The sequence below is a fragment of the Schistocerca serialis genome, chromosome 9 (assembly GCF_023864345.2).
Source record: "Schistocerca serialis cubense isolate TAMUIC-IGC-003099 chromosome 9, iqSchSeri2.2, whole genome shotgun sequence".
Classification (NCBI taxonomy): Eukaryota; Metazoa; Arthropoda; class Insecta; order Orthoptera; family Acrididae; genus Schistocerca; species Schistocerca serialis.
The window spans coordinates 132,933,643-132,951,336 of NC_064646.1; the positions used below are offsets into that span (position 1 = coordinate 132,933,643).

General features: G+C 39.5%; 2 protein-coding genes across 2 annotated transcripts in view; one reads left to right on the plus strand and one right to left on the minus strand.

Annotated features, from left to right (window-relative positions):
* Window positions 1-560, minus strand: part of LOC126418622 (ribonuclease P protein subunit p29) — a 101,099-nt gene extending 100,539 nt beyond the window's left edge. The window contains exon 1 of the mRNA XM_050085464.1: window positions 316-560. Within this exon, the coding sequence (XP_049941421.1) occupies window positions 316-337 (22 nt within the window). The 5' untranslated portion in view covers window positions 338-560. The remainder of the gene's footprint in view (window positions 1-315) is intronic.
* Window positions 561-659: 99 nt separating this feature from the next.
* Window positions 660-17,694, plus strand: part of LOC126418621 (N-acetylglucosaminyl-phosphatidylinositol de-N-acetylase) — an 88,207-nt gene continuing 71,172 nt past the window's right edge. The window contains exon 1 of the mRNA XM_050085463.1: window positions 660-1,294. Coding sequence (XP_049941420.1) covers window positions 943-1,294 — 352 coding nt within the window. The 5' untranslated portion in view covers window positions 660-942. The remainder of the gene's footprint in view (window positions 1,295-17,694) is intronic.

Genomic DNA, 17,694 nt, shown 5'->3' on the forward strand with positions numbered 1-17,694 from the left:
CATTATCACTAAGTGTAAACTGAATGAAGACGTTCATTTGTTACTGTAGGAAACTGGCCTATCCTTATTAAACAAATGGCTCTGAGCACTATGGGACCCTTATTAAACAAATCTGAACATTTTTATACCTCTGTATAAATGACATTTCTCTCCTTGTACTCGGCTGACAACTCCTATATCGTTGTAAAAGCGATTCTGGGACGACTAATTACAATAATATACTATTCTTCTAATCTTTATGAACATTTGCCGGTACTAATACTAAATATAAATACTGAATGATAATACTTAATATAAAGGTTCACAAAACTTCACCTGTAACTCCCTTTTCTGCCATTGTTCATACCTATCCGACGCAGCAAATCGTTCAAATATAAATCAATACCGCACTACCGTAAATCTTCACACACCTCCCCTCACTCCTCACTACAGTTGTTAAAGTGTTTTCCGTTCTGTTTGTGACACTGCATCGTGTTTGTTTAACAGTGTGCGTTATTCAGTTGTTCGCAAATTGGTGGTAAACAATTGGATACAATTGCCAACACTACCATGTTCGTAAGATTTAATGTCTTGGTGTCAGTCAGAAGAACAGGAACAATTTGAGTTTTGATCTTAAGATAAATGGAACCAAAAGAACATGCTGTACTCGCAAACACGACTGTTTATCTTAAGCGTAAAAATTTAAAACTCTGTTGATGAACCATTTGACCATGTTATATTGGTCATGCTCAGCCACTTGCCGTAAACGTAAGAAACATTCGATGATCACATTGCGTGACGAGTGGAGTGCTCAGTGCAGTGTCGGGGTTAGAGTGTGGGACTAATATGTGCATAATAATATACTAATGAATAGATTTGATGTCAAATTTTTGGCTGTGAAATTTTTATTTGCGTAAGAGTATGTATTTCGGTTTTGTTAAGAAAAGGCGAAAGGTATAACTAATGGACGAATCACGAATTTCTTTAATGTCGATTTTCATTGATATTTTCCATGACCGTATGGAAATAGTCAGAAACTTTTACAACACGCTTGTTGATGAATCAGTACAATATGCCAAAGACACCACACTGCACCTGACAATAGGATTGCTTTTGTATATTGTAGCATGTGTCGGTGTTTATTTTGCAACAGTGTACCTGAAAGTTAATGGAACATGGGGAAAGATAAAGTCCGTTAAAAGAGTTTTATTTGTCACCGCTCATCCTGATGATGAGTGCATGTTTTTTGGCCCAACGATTTTAACTTTGGCGAAACAGAAAGACTGCGGGATGTACCTGCTATGCCTTTCCAATGGTGAGTAGCTACAGGTCTTATTAACCATATATTATTGTAAGATGAATAAATGATGTACTTATCAAGTTAATAGTGCAAGTTTTCGCAGAACGATTCAGTTGATCATATTCTTTATATGGGGCTAAAAATTGCACATGTAGTGGACTACACATTTTCGTATGTAATGTGCGATACTCAAACGTAATATGTACCAAAAAACTTGTCTGGCATTTGTCAGTTGGATAATATGTGCTAGTCTTCCTGAATTTACGTTACAGTTTTCGCTTTTATAAGTAAAAGTGCGTTAATTATGTCGCAACTGTCGGCACCATGATATACTAACACAAAGCAGTGTGTTATTACAACCATTATTACGCATTCAAATTCATTGACATCACCACTCAACCAATTTATCACCTGCCAGCCTAACCTAGACCACAGGCTCTGTGTGAAAGGGGGGGGGGGGGGGGGGGGAGGGGACACAACATTCACTTCCATATGCGAGCATGGGGACAGCCATATAGAATTCCATGATATGTTGCTCAAGCTTTTTTGTTACTATTTGTAATTCTTATCAGTATATTAAAAACTGAAAAGCCGTATAGAGATAAAACTAGGACGACTAAACGGCAATAAGCTCTTCAGTTACGGCACTTAAATTTGATAACGATATGGCAGTATTGTATGCTTGAAACTTCTTGCATTGGTCCGTTGTACTAGCCCAGCACATTTACTGAAAGAAAATACTTTTTTGTGCAAAACTTTCACCTTACTGTGTTAGAACTGTTTCTTGCCATTTCCTTTGTTTTAGAAACCTCCATTTTGTTTCTTTTCATTTTTAATTAGTTAAGCTGGTGTCATGTTTTCACTTTAGACACTACAGTTCTCCATTAACTCTACTATCTTACCTCAGTTAACATTCATAACAGAAGGAGGAAACTAACTAGTTATTTTTACTCAAAAAGTGCAGTGCTCCAGGAGAAATGATCTCAAAAATTAGTTATTTTTACATTTGATTGTCAGTCAGTCTATATTAACTGAGGACTGCCCACTTAGCCTCTCTACTGCACCTCTACCCCCCCCCCCCCTCCCCGTCCATTCCAAGCATCAGTGTTATCTAGAGTTAAAACAAATGTGACACCAAGTGCAGGTCACCCACTGGAGCATTGTCAGACTGATTGGATGCTACTGATGAAAAGATGCGTGGTACTGTGATCATTACCATTCTTCTTAATCTCTTGGCCATGGGGCTATGCGGTTATAAAAGCCGGTTTTAACCTATCAGAGGAGGTTGTGGTAGGCAAACCATATATGTCAATGCAAATGCATCTTCACAAGGTGGTATCACTTTAGGGGACGTCATGGTGGCTGCGGTGACATCTGTGTCACATCATAACACTCACAGATGCACTTACTCTATTTCAAGTCTTGAAAAATAAATGATGCATGGCAGCATGTCAAGACCTGCAGATTTGTTTGTATAACTATTGGATGAAGTTGGATACTTCAAAATCATTATTAGAATTGGTATCAAAAAATTCTTGTGGTGTATATAGCGCACACGCGCACACACACACACACACACACACACACACACACACACACACACACACACACACACACACCAGCAGTTTTTGCATTCAATCAGCTATTTGATAGAACCCCTTTCCAATACTCAAATATTGGCACTTGCCAAATTGCACAATCTATCCACAGAATAGTGTTTAGCTACTGAAATGGCACTGGCCTAGGTAAGGGAGTTCAATGGAGAAAAGAGGACACTTTCAGTAATACGCTGGCAGAACATTTTGCCTTGACATCCACTGAACACTTTGCTACTGCATGCCACTCAGTGCATGGCTAATTATCGAAACCAGGGACACTTTGGAATGTGTCACACATGATACCTGCTACAGTAGCACCACAATGAATCCACCCCGGAATGTGAGGGGCCCAAGGGTTGAACTGAGGCCCTCCTAGCCACCGAGCCACTAGGTTGCCTGCCAGTGCCAGTTGTCACCAGACATCTGTCTCATACTCAACAGGCTGTGTCAGCCTGCCATATCAGCCCGGAATAACTCGCGCACTGGCCAGGGATGTTGACTACTCTGTGCTGCATCATGCATAGGCTGTACTGAGCATAGCAGATGCTGGTGACCTACCACAATGCTTCGCCACCTGGTCCATGGCTAAGGCCCACCTTCCAATGCCCCACCAGATATGGGCTTGAGACTCTCATGTGATTTTACTGCCTTTGGGCAGAGTCTGCCTTCCATCAGAGCACAGCTACACTCTCTGCACTACAGTTCGAGCTGTTGTCTTCCTGTGGCTACATTTTTGCCACAGTAAACAGTAGTAATCATCCATCAGGTGGTTTGCACAGCCTTCTGATGTCTGAAGTGGTCCAACAGTATTGATGTGTATGTACTCAAATTGCTGATTTGGTGGAACAAAAATGCTAAGGTGACATTGTGACTAACGTTAATCTGCCACATTGTTGGGCGAAATATTTGTGGTCCTTTTCAATCTTGGGCCAGTCATATGGTCTCCTGACTAGACGTATTGTCGGTTTAACTTCTGGGTGGAGCAGACGGTGGTGAAGGAGATGGCCTGTGATGGAACTCATCCATAACGAATGGGAGTGCAATCTTTTTTTAAAGGACATGTTTTCTATTGACTGTAGAAATTATTTATTTCACAATTGCTATTTTGGTCTTAGGGCCATTTTCAAGTGGTACTGCAAAAGATTTTGTTTCAGCTTTTCAGACTTTAAGATCCTCTGGCATGTATACATGTCATTGTCAAAACTAATCTTTTTCACTGTAGAAATACAGTGACATCAAATGAGTGCGATGCTCTGTATATAATGAAATGGTGTAAATTATTTGAACTGTTACCAGTGTTATGCATAAATTGCTACAAGTCAGTGTTCTAACACACATGGCAACAGATGCTAGCAAAGATTGAAGCCCAGGGGGTTATATAAATGAAGGCTATGTTATGGGGAGAGTTTCCACCTTCACAATTCAAAAAACCCAAGTACTGGTATTAGGAATACAGGTGGCACAGATGAGGAATACAAGTGGCACAGATTATGAAGCAGTCATTGAAGTCAAGCACACTGTGTTGGCTGACATACTGGCAACTCTATGGTCCAGCTGTCTCGTGACTTAGTTTGGTGGTGACCATTCATGTGGACAAACAATTTGTTATTGGCCAGTCATGCCCATGTACAATGTTGCACAATGATTGCATCTAAGTTGTAGACAGCATCACTCTTTTCACAGGTGAACCTTTCTTTGTGGTGGGATATGTCTGTGACAGGACTGGATTAGATGTTTTGCATGTTGTTCTATTACATAAATATGACCCATGGGGCAAGGGTATGGGAGCAAGGATGGAATAAGGACACTCAAGGATATTGCACAGATTGGGTGAACAGTGAAATACCATTGTTTGAGTCATGGGGACAGTATTCCTCATTTCAGGGCATGACAAGAATAGTCGAAACTCTGACAAAGAACATGATTCAGTTGCTCCAGTCACAGGTGGTGCTGAATCACAAGGACGGCACTCCTTTGTGACCAGTAAGTGGCTATGTAGTGATTGTGGAGGACTGGGGAGACGTGGTTGGGAGAGTAACTTTGGTCTGCGAAGACCTCAGTGAGGCCATCCAAATATTACAAAGGTCTTTAGTGCATTGTGTACACCGTAAGCCCACCCATTCTGCTTTATGCTTACATCCAGGTACCACAATTCTTTGAAAACCTTAGTACTTAGGACCCATACAGTGTAGAGCACTGACATCATACAGGATTAGCAGGTACATTTGGAAGAGTTATTTAGTAAAAATGGATATTCAAAACATCAAATTATGGGAGCTCTGCAAGCAAAAACACCAGCCCAACCAAAGAAAGAGCAAGGACTTTGCACTATATGTGAGAATCAAAAATTGTCAGAATAGTGAAAAAGCATAAAGCGGATGTGATCTTGTGCCTACAAACCAAGATGACTTCCTCTTTCAAGATCTCTCATTTTTTATTTTTTATTTTTAAATGAAAAGTAGGTGTTTATGAAATTTTTTGTCAATGTGGTAAAAATTACATAGGGCAAACTATATGCACTGTAGAAGAATGGTGCATCAAACACCAGAGACACACTGATCTTCCACAACACAACAAATCTGCAGTGGCTGAACGTTCTGTTTGCACTTAACATTCCATGGAGTACGGAAAAGTTCAAATAGTTACCACAGCTTCATCTAGTTGTGAGTCAGTGGTAAAGAATGCTGTGGAAATACATACAACCTGCTCAACCGAGATGAAAGTTTCCAGCTTAACAAATCATGGTAACCATTCATTCCACATCTGCCCCTCTGAGAGGAATTATTGTTCTAAGTCTTCGTTGCCTTGCATTTCAACATATGTCATCAATTTTACTAATCAACCAGATGATTCTATGGTGTCATGTCAGGTGGTTTTAATTCTGTCACCAGTTCATCTTGAAGATGGCTGTATCATTATCAGCCAGAATATTGGGAGAAGAAATGTTTCTGTCTCAGATGCACGTCCAAAGATTGATGGAATATTCTGTCTACAGCGAAAACATTCAGAAACGCTTCTAAGAAATACTTTACGTATTTGTCAAAGTTTTTTTGTGTTTCAAGAGCAGCAGTCTAAAGAAAGCTTACAGTGTAAGTTTATCAGAAAATAAATTTCAATTTCCTTCATTAAAATTCCTTCCTGTATACATTTTCTAATTGTAGTTTCTCTGTTTTTGGCAGTTTGAAAAACAGAGCTTGACTGATAGGATATCTCTTATATCTGTGCAGAATTTACCTTCATCGCCAATTTGTTAATTTGTAAAAATATTATCTATACAAGTTTCTGATTGGTAGTTTCCCCTATTGCATTTAGAAAAGTTTAATGTAAAATTTATTGTACAATGTGCCTTCAAAAGAAGGTGTGCGCTAACCAAAGTTGTGAGATATGGGAAAGGCCTGTTGTGATTAGGCAACTGTGTTAGTAAGCTGCTCCAAACTTAAAGACAGCTTTTCTGCGAATTTAAACATAACCAAAGCTTCATAGACAAATAAAAACCGAACAGAGCCAAAATTTGTGTAAGGAGAACAATGCATGAAGCATTCAGTGAATTTGAAAATGAAATTCTACCATTCAATCTTACAAAAAATTGTAAGAAGTTTTGGTGTCACATTAATCAGTAAATGGATTGAAGCCATCTGTCATGATCATAATGGCATAAAAATCGAAGATGACAGAGCAAAGGCTAAAAAACTAAATTATCAGAGTGAACACTGGAACACTAAACTCCTTTTTCCAAACTATTTCCTTGAGGAATATCACACTGTCATTCCTCCTTTAAATCTTCATACAAAAGTCAAAATAACAGATATCAAAATAAGTGACCACTGGATACAAAAGCGACTCAAATTGCTCAGTAGAGGAAAGATCACTGGACGAGATGGGTTGCCAACACGATTCCACTTGCCAACACGATTCCACATAGAGGATGTGAAAGAACCTCTTCGCCCCCTATTAGTAATGTACTGCAGATAGCCAGAAGAGCGAAGTGTACCTGTTGTTGTTGTGGTCTTCAGTCCAAAGACTGATTTGACGCAGCTCGCCATGCTACTCTATCCTGTGCAAGCCTCTTCGTCTCCGAGTAACTACTGCAACCTACATCCCTTTGAATCTGCTTAATATAATCTTCTCTTGGTCTCCCTTTACGATTTTTACCCCTCACACTTCCCTCCAGCACTAAATTGGTAATCCCTTGATGCCTTAGAATGTGTCCTACCAACCTATTCCTTTTTCTTGTCAAGTTGTACCACAAATTTCCCTTCTCCCCAATTCTATTCAGTACCTCCTCATTTGTTATGTGATCTACCCATCTAATCTTCAGCATTCTCCTGTAGCACCACACTTCAAAAGCTCCTATTCTCTTCTTGTCTGAACTGATTATCATCCATGTTTCACTTCCATACATGGCTACACTCCATACAAATACTTTCTGAAAGGACTTCCTGACACTTAGATGAATATTCGATGTTAACAAATTTCTCTTCTTTTGGAATGCTTTTCTTGCCATTTTATATCCTTCCTACTTAGACCATCATCAGTTATTTGCTTCCCAAATAGCAAAACATATTTACTACTTTAAGTGTCTCATTTCCTAATTTAATCCCCTCAGAAGCACCTGATTTAATTCAGCTGCATTCCATTATCCTCATTTTTCTTTTGTTGATGTTCATCTTATATCCTCTTTTCAGGATACTGTCCATTCTGTTCAACCGTTCTTCCTAGTCCTTTGCTGTCTCTGACAGAATTACATCAGCAGCAAACCTCAAACTTTTTATTTCTTCTCCCTGGACTTTAATTCCCCCTCCACATTTTTCTTTTGTTTCCTTTACAGCTTCCTCAATATAGAAATTAAATAACATCAGGGCTAGGCTACAACCCTGTCTCACTCTCATCTCAACCACTGCTTCCCTTTCATGCCCTTCGACTCCTCTAACTGCCAACTGGTTTCTGTACAAATTGTAAATAGTCTTTTGCTCCCTGTATTTTACCACTGCCACCTTTAGAATTTGAAGTAGAGTATTCCAGTCAACATCGTCAAAAGTGCTCTCTAACTCTACAAACGCTAGAAACATAGGTTTGTCTTTCCTTAACCTATCTTCTATGAGAAGTCGTAGGGTCAGTATTGCCTTGCATGTTCCTGCATTTCTCCGGAATCCAAACTGGTCTTCCCTGAGGTTGGCTTCTACCGGTTTTTCCATTTTTCTATGAAGGATTTGTGTTAGTATTTTGCAGTCTTCACTTATTAAATTGATAGTTTGGTAATTTTCACACCTGTCAGTGTCTGGTTTCTTTGGAGTTGGGTTTAATATATTCTTCTTGAAATCAGAGGGTATTTTGCTTGTCTCAAACATCTGGTTCACCAGATGGAAGAGTTTTGTTATGGCTGGCTCTCTCAAGGCCACCAGTAGCTCTAACGGAATGTTGACTGCTCTCGGGGCCTTTTTTCGACTTGGGTTTTTGGGGGCTTTGTCAAATTCTTCGCGCAGTATCATACCTTCCTTCTCATCTTCCTCTACGTCCTCTTCCATTTCCATAATGTTGCCCTCAAGTGCACCACCTTTGTAGAGACCTTCTATATGCTCCTTACACCTTTCTGCTTTCCCTTCTTTGCTTAGGACTGGCTTTCCGTCTGAGCTCTTGATGTTCATACAGGTGGTTCTTTTATTCCAAAGATTTTTTTTTTATTTTTTTTATTTTTTTTATTTTTTTGTAGGTAGTATCTATCTTACCCCAAGCGATACATACTTCTACGTCCCTACATTTGTCTTCTAGCCATACATGCTGTCGATCTCATTCTTTAGACACTTGTATTCCATTTCACCTGCTTCATTTATTGCATTTTTATATTTCTCATTTCCTCGATTAAATTCAGTACCTCTTCTGTTACCCAAGGATTTCTACTAGTTCTCATCATTTACCTACTTGATGCTCTGCTGGCTTCATTATTTTGTCTCTCAAAGCTACCCATTGTTCTACTTTATTCCTTTCCCCTGTTCCTTTCAATCATTCCCTAATGCTCCCCCCCCCTCCCCCCCCCCCCCCCCGCCCCCCGAAATCCTCTACAACTTCATGTTCTTTCAGTTCACCCAGGTCTCACCTCCTCAAATTCCTGCCCTTTTGCAAGTTCCTTCAGTTTTAATTTGCAGTTCATAACCAGTAAATTGTGGTCAGAGTCCACATCTGCCCCTGGAAATGTCTTATAATTGAAAATCTGGTTCCTGAATCTCTGCCTGACCATTATATAATCTGTCTGAAACCTCCCAGTCTCCAGGTGTTTCCCGCATATAGAATCTTCTTTCATGATTCTTAAATTATGATTAAATTATACTGTGTGAAAATTCTACCTGGCGGCTTCCTGTTTCATTCCTTTCTCCCCAGTCCATATTCCCCTACTACTGTTCCTTCTCTTCTTTTTCCTACTATAGAATTCCAGTCTCCCATGACTATTAAATTTTTGGCTCCCTTAACAATCTGAATAATTTCTTTTATCTCATCATATGTTTCTTCAATCTCTTCCTGGTCTGCAGAGCTAGTTGGCATATAAACTTGTACTACTGTGATGGATGTGGGCTTCATGTCTACCTTGGCTACAATAATGCGTTCACTATGCTGTTCGTAGTGGATTATCCGCATTCCTATTTGTTAACTTGTCATTAAACCTACTCTTGCATTACCCCTACTTGATTTTCTATTTATAACCCTCTATTCACCTAACTAGAAGTCCTGTTTCTCCTGCCACCGAACTTCACTGATTCCCATTATAGCTAACTTTAACCTATCCATTTACATTTGTAAATTTACAACCTACCTGTCCAATTAAGGAATCTGACATTCCACACTCCTGATAATGACATCCTCCTTAGTAGCCCCACATGGGTCCGAATGGGGGACTATTTCACCTCCAGAATATTTTCCTCAAGAGGATACCATCATCATTTAAACTTACACTAGAGATGCATATTTTCTGGAAGAATTACTGCTGTAGTTTTCTCTTGCTTTCAGCAGTTTGCGGTACCAGCACAGCGAGGCTGTTTTGGTTGATGCTACAAGGCGTGATCAGTCACTCATCCAACCTTTTGCCCCTGCAATTGCTGAAAAGGCTGCTGGCCCTCTTCAGGAACTACACGTTTGTCTGGCCCCTCAGCAGATAACCCTCTGTTATGGTTGCACCTATGGTACGGCTCTCTGTATCACTAAGGCACGCAAGCCTCCCCACCAATGGCAAGGTTCATGATTGGTGGGGGGAAGATGTGTACCTAGTGACTGGAAAAAGCACAGATGATCCAGAATGAGATTTTCACGCTGCAGCAGAGTGTGTGCTGATATGAAACTTCCTGGCAGATTAAAACTGTGTGCTGGACCGAGACTCGAACTCGGGACGTTTGCCTTTCGCGGGCAAGTGCTCTACCTCCTGAGCTACCCAAGCATGACTCACGCCCCGTAGAGCACTTGCTCGCGAAAGGCAAAGGTCCCGAGTTCGAGTCTGGGTCCGGCACACAGTTTTAAGATGCCAGGAAGTTTCAAGCACAGAGGATGCCCGTTTTCAAGAAGGTTGGTTGAATAGGTGCTCAAAACTATGCCACTGACGTTGGCCTGTTGTAGAATTCTTGAATATGTTTTATGCTTGCGTAGTAAGACATTTCTAAAGACCAAAAGTCTCCTCTACAGAAATCAACATGGCTTATGACAACAAAAATTGTGTAACCCAAAATATCAGACAAATTTGTGATTGGATTGTAGAGTTACTAGCAAATTAATGGAGATAATTTTTCACAGTGAGAGTAACTGTGGATGTATCCCAGCTTAGTGTTATAGGATCATTACTTTTGGCAGTACATGTAAATGACCTAGTGAATAAAGTAGGCAGCTCTGTGAGGCTGTTCACTGATGATGTCCTTGTAATCAGAGAAGATGCAACTTAAGAAAATTGTGATAAAATACAGAAAAAGCTGCAGGGGATCGGCACTTTGTGCTGAGGTCGGGGTTGACCCACAATGTAAACAATTGTATTGTATTGTGCATAATAGGCAGAAAGACCATTGTATGATTACACAACTGCAGAACAATCACAGGAAGCAGTCACATTCATTAAACATCTTGAAGTGTGTACATGGAGCTATTGAAACTGGAATAACCACATAAAACTAAATTCAGGTAAGGCAGATGCTGGGGGAGGTTGCTTACAAAAACCTCATTAGATAAATACATGAATATTGCTCATTAGTGTGGGATCCATACCGGATTGGATTGATTAGAGGAAATACAGAAGATCCAAAGAGTAGCATATTTCATTACAGATTCATTTAGTAAGTGCAAAAGTGCCACGGAGATGCTCGGCAAACGCTGCAAGGGGGGTGTTGTGCATCAGGGTATGGTTTGCTATTAAAGTTCTGAGAGCATATGTTCCCAGAAGATTCAACCAATTTATTGCTTCCTCCTATTAATATTTCATAAAAAGATCATCAAGGTCAAATTAGAGAGATTCGAGCTGACATAGGGGCTTACCAAAAATTGTTCTTCCCGGAGATCATCCGCGTCTGGAAAGAAAAGGGGATAGTGATAGTAGTACTGAAATGTACCCTTTGCCACACTCATCAGGTGGCTTCTGGAATATAGATGTAGATGTCAAACATGAAATTTTACAGTCTCACTACTCTCACCTATTACATTTTAGTTAAAGTCATCTTCAGTTGTAAACTTTTTTCTTCTTTCATTTTTAAGTTTTTCTTGAAGTCATTGAAATTTAGATAGGACTGGTTTAGTTACAGCACTTCTAAAAACCTACAGAGTGATATCATCACACTTCTACAGAGCAACGTTTAAGAATGCCTTCTTTGTTTAAAATCTTATCTTTATTTTGTAGTCTGTTAAGGTATAAAGGAGACTGCAGGAACCTCCATGAGATATGTTCTTTCTATAAAAGTTCCTACTGACCTTATCACACTTTAGACAACATCCAAGTCTCGAGTGCCGTCTCAAAATGGTTTACATTGTGACAAAATGCATTGTTCACAAGAAAAGAATCACTTTCATCTTATTATTGGAATTGTGTGAAAACATTGCCACCTTGCACTTTTTTTACATGTTTAATGCTGTCACTGGAATCCTCCTCAGAACCATAAAAACATTTATTTACAGAGTCATCCAGATCTCACATTGCATGTGAGAATGCTCACTAGGATCATCTGAATAATCATCGTCAAAAACCTCCTTAACTATTTCAGATTCATTCATTCATTTCATTCTGTTTTGTGAATAGGGTCATCCTGAAAAGCAGGACGAACATAGTAACTTTGAAATATCAAAATGCTAAAATTGTAGGATGTGAGGTCCACCAGTTATGCAAAACACTGTTTTTCCAAGTACCCACACGTGTTTCGGCACCAGTATGCCAGCATCAGTGGCTTTCCGTTTTATTTAATCTTTACACTTGGTGCGCATGATTTTTCAGCACCACTAGTGTATTATTTATTACAGGTAGAGTGTCACATTTTCATGTGGCAAGCCCTTTTACTCTCAGCATCATGGCGAGGTGTCATGATGCACATGTATTTTCACAGATAAGGTCGTAAAAGCACTTTGCACTTCACCAAAACACAATGTAATTGTGAACAACCATAATACTCCTCTGTGATACAGACAAGGGGGAGATTGAGTCAGTAATTAAATCACTGAAGACTAAGGACTCTCATGGTTATGACTGAGTACTGTGCAGCACATGTTAGCTCTGTATTTAGCCATATTTGTAATTTTTCCTTTAGGAATGGTCAGTTTCCTGAACGATTAAAAGTACTCAGTAGTAAAGCCACTTTATAAAAAGGGAGAAAGGGATAATGTAGATAATTTTAGACCTATTTCTATGCCATCAGTGTTTGCTAAAGTTATTGAAAAGGCTGTGTATGTGAGGATAATTGATCATTTTATATCACACGATTTTCTGTCAAATGTACAGTTCGGCTTTAGAAGTCATGTGATTGAAAATGCTCTTTTCTCTGTGAGGTACTGGATGGGTTAAACAAAAGTTTTCGAATGCTAGGCATATTTTTTGATTTAACTAAGGCATTTGATTGTGTTGGTCACAAAATATTGCTCCAGAAGTTGGACCATTACGGAATACGGGAGTAGCTCACAATTGGTTCACCTCTTACTTTAGCAATATACAGCAAAAGGTCATTATTCACAATGTTGAGAATGGCTATGATGTGGGGTCTGAGTGGGGTACAGTCAAGTGGAGGGTGTCCCAGGGATCATTGTTGGGGGGCCACTTCTGTTCCTTATTTACATAAATAATACACCCTCTAATATCACAGGTAACTCTAAAATATTTCTGTTTGCTGACGACACTAGCTTGGTAATAAAGGATGTTGTGTGCAGCATTGGCTCAGTTTCAAATAGTGCAGTTCATGACCTAAGTTCATGGCTTGTAGAAAATAAACTAACGCTAAATCACAGAAAGACTTGGTATTCGCAGTTTGTAACACACATTTCAACAAAACTTGACATTTTAATTTCACAGAATGGGCATATGATTAGTGAAACTGAACAGTTCAAACTTGTAGATGTTCAGATAGATAGTAAGCTGTCAGGGAAAGCCCACATTCAGGATCTTGTTCAAAGACTTAATGCTGCCATTTTTACTATTCGAACGGTATCTGAAGTGAGTGAGTGTTCAGCACGAAAATTAGTCTACTTTGCTTATTTGTATTTATGTCATATGGTGGTATATTCTGGTGTAACTCTTCCCATTCTAAAAGGAAATTTTTGGTTCAGAAGCGGGTGGTTCGGGGCAATAAGTGATGTAAGTTCACAAACCTCTTGTCGGCCCCTGTTCACAAATTTGGATATTTTGACATAGGCCTCTCAATATATATATATTCCTTACTGTCATTTCTTGTTACCAATTAAAAGTTATTCCCAAGAATAAGCAGCTTTCACTCAGTTAATACTCGACAGAAATCAAACCTGCATTTGGATTGGACTAGCGTAACTCTTGCGCAGAAAGGTGTACAGTATACTGCTGCATCCATTTTCAACAAGCTACCACTCGAATTCAAAAATCTTAGCAGTAATCCACATGCTTTCAAATCAAAACTGAAGAGTTTCCTCATGGGTCACTCCTTGTATTCTGTCAAGGAGTTCCTTGAAAAATTAAGCTGATTCTTGTTGTATTGTTGACTGCATTTCCAATAAACTTATGGACTGACTTTTTTAGGGTTCATAAACATTTATTTTTATCTGTTATTACTTTTATGTTGTAATTTCATGTACTCGCACACTCCATTACCTTGGAGATTTGCTACTCAATTTGGTCCTACAGAACTTGACGTTTAAATAAATAAATAAAAATCACCAGGATGGGGTGTGTTCCTCTTCTCTGTTAACTCTTGGAGTTTGATTTTGGTTCTTGCTCCAGCAGATTCACTTCACGCTACCTACAACTTTGCTGGTAGGTGTGAACTCCTCACCACCTTGGCATTTTATGGTGGCAACCCTGCTTTATCACCTTCAGTTTCATGACCTTCACATGGAACTTTGCAATAGTACCTTTGTGTGCATTGATGGAACTTTGCAATAGTACCTTTGTGTACATTGATGGCTCTCGGACTGACCATGGTGTTGGGTGTGCTTTCATCATTGGTGCCAATATTTTTGGTATTGGCTTCTGGCACACTCCTATTTGCAGCAGAGCTCTTCACCCTGTATCAGGCCACGGAGTATGTCCGGCAACGCAGGTTTTTCAATTGTTTCATTTTCTCAGACTCCCGTGGTGCCCTTCAAAGCTTCTGTGTGCTGTACACTGCCCATCCCTAGTGCGACAGGTCCAGGAAAACTGTCACTTGCTCACTTTTGTTAATTGTATAATAAATCTGAAACCAGTGGTACGAGGATTAAATTGGGGCAAATCTCCTGGTTTTTCCTTTGTAAAGGAGCATTTGAGAGTGGAGTGAAGCATTTCAGCTCTTACTTTGCTACTCTCAATTTCAGTTTCTTTCTCATTTGTTAGGGACTGGACACTAACTTTGGTCCCGCGAACAGCCTTTACGTAGGGCCAGAATTCTTTGGGGTTCTGTGAAAGACCACTTGACAATATTCTGCTATAATAGTCATTGAAGGCATGAGGCATTGCTGTCTTGACAGCCAAATGTGTTTCATTCAGTAATCTCCATTTGTTTAAAAGTTTCTTTACAGTGTATGTATACTATGGAAGTTCTCTCCCATTATGAACTGTTCTCCTGGGTACATATCTGTCCAGTGTGTGGTCAAATATTCTTTTAAACTTGAGCCAGAGTTCCTCTACATGGTCCTGCCCTATGCAGAAAGTTCAAGTTCCTCATTGAGATATGACACTACTTATTTTTTATCTAGTTTACTGAAATATGTATCTTTCTGATTGTTTTAGTTGTTCTTTTTTGCTTTGATAATCATTGTTGCTACATCCACATAATGTTCAGTGATACCAGTTTCGACGTGAACATTCTCAAAGAGTTCAGGTCTATTTTCTGCCACTAGATCCAATATATTTCTATCAAGTAAGGTTCTGAACTATCTGCTCTTGGTAATTTTCATAGAAGGCATTCAGTAATGTTTCACAAGATGTCTTGTCACAACCATCACTAACAAAACTAATTTTCCCAATTGATTGTTGCCTGATTAAAGTCGTCACCGATGATTACAGCATGATGGGGTACAAGTGAACTGAGGTTTTCTCCAAAGTTTTTGGTTAGTAGATGGATCTGGTAGACAGTAGAAGGCTCCAATTATCATTTTATGCACATCCCTAATACTGTGTTTTGCCCAAACAATCTCACATCCAGCTTCATGCCCAAACAATCTCACATCCAGCTTCATTTTCTGTCTTGGTGACTCTGTGACAAGCTAGGCTGCGGCTTCCTGGTCTTGGGCCATTTCGTTGAGAACTGTAGGATCCCCGTAAGTAGTTGAGGTGTACACTACACATTAGAGGCTGCTGCTCAGGTAGCTGACTGTGTGTTGGGGGCACACAAGGTTTTTTTAAGATTAGTTGGCTCTCCATCCAATCCAGAAAATGATAGCTGTAGCAAACCCAGAAGTATCAGTGTAAGTTTGAAAGATCCACAGATGAGAGTATTAAAATTCTTGTCTACTGTGACAAATACACCAACTCCATTTCCCATTTACCTATCCTTTGGATATGTATCTAACTTTTCCCCAAAAATCTCATTGCTAACAATTTAAGGTTTCAACCAGCTTTCTGTACCTAGTATTATGTTAGCTTCACTGCCTTTTTTTTCATGAGTGCTTCAAACTCTGGCACTTTGTTGCAAATGCTTCAGCAGTTCCCCAATAGGATTGTGATACTCTCACCTATGGAAAGCATATCTTTCAATCTTATACTGATTCTTCTGGGTTTCCTACAGCTACCATTATCTAGATTGGATGGAGAGTCACCTAATCTAAAAAAAACCTTGTATACGCCACACACACAGTCAGCTACCTGAGTAGCAGCCTCTGATGTGTAGTGCACACCAGACCTTTTTAAGGAAACCCTATAGTACTCAATCCTGCGGCACAAGTTCAGGAAATTACAGCCTAGCTTGTCACAAAACTTTGGAAGTCTCTGGTTCAGTCCTTCATGTCAACTCTGAACCAATGGGGCACAATTAATTGTGGGAAAAATTCTGCAAATAGTGAACTTTGTTGGAATTCCACTCGCATAGCTGGTCTTCTCAACCTTGTGTGCCAGGTGCTGGAGTGACCCAAGAATGGCTCTGGAGCCCAGATGACAGGCATTGTTTGTTCCACCGTGTGCCACAATCTGCAGTTGGCTCCACCCTGTTTTAGTTTTAGTTATGTCATGTTCCATAGATCATTTTCCTGATTGTTTTATCGATATGATGTGGAACAGGTCAGATTACAAGATATATATACTCACATGAATAGTGCTAATGTTAATATTACTGAAAGTTTTGTTCTACACATGCAACCACATTTAGAGGCACAATCTTTTTTTACCATTTCTGAAACAGAAACTTGTCCATGAAGTAGAAGGAGTTGTCCAAAAGAAATGATTTTAAGCTAGATTTAAAACTTGATCTGCTACCTGCCAGGCACTTTATGTTGTTGGGCGAATGATCAAAGATTTTTATTGCCGAATAGTGTACTCCTCTTTGAGCAACTAACAGCTTCAATAATGGATAGGAAAGTTCGTTTTTCCCTCTAATGTTGTACGAATGAACATCACTGTTCTTCGCAAATTGAGATGGATTATTTGTAATGAATTTCATTAGAGAATATATGTACTCTGCCAGTGCAGTTAAAATACGTAACTCCTTGATAAGGTGCCTACATGACGTCTTTGGGTGAACACCACTAATTACTCTCGCTGCTCTCCTTTGTGCAATCAATACTTTGTCTAAGCGGTGAGTTACCCCAGAAAACTATTCCATAAGACATTATTGAGTGGAAATATGCAAAGTACATTAGGAGGCTGATCTGCACTCTCAGTGGCTGCAATTCAACATGTTGAAAAAGGCTCACAGGTGATTTGCAGCTGCTTACGAATGTCAACCAACTTATTGCTTGTTTGAGAACAGCGTTCACAGTTGGCCTGAATTTTAGCTGGAGCAATGTGTTGCAAAGCAGTGAAAGGTAACTTTAAATTATGCCTGCTGTTTATCTTGTCATCTGTTGAGCCAAAAAGTTGCTAATTCCCTTTAAGAATTGAAGCAGATACACAAAACGAGATTTCGATTAAGGCAACACAAAAACCTGCAGTAAAATGAATAGTTTCCTGAAACATTTTGATGTTAATTACGGTTGTTAGCAAACTCAAAAACAGAG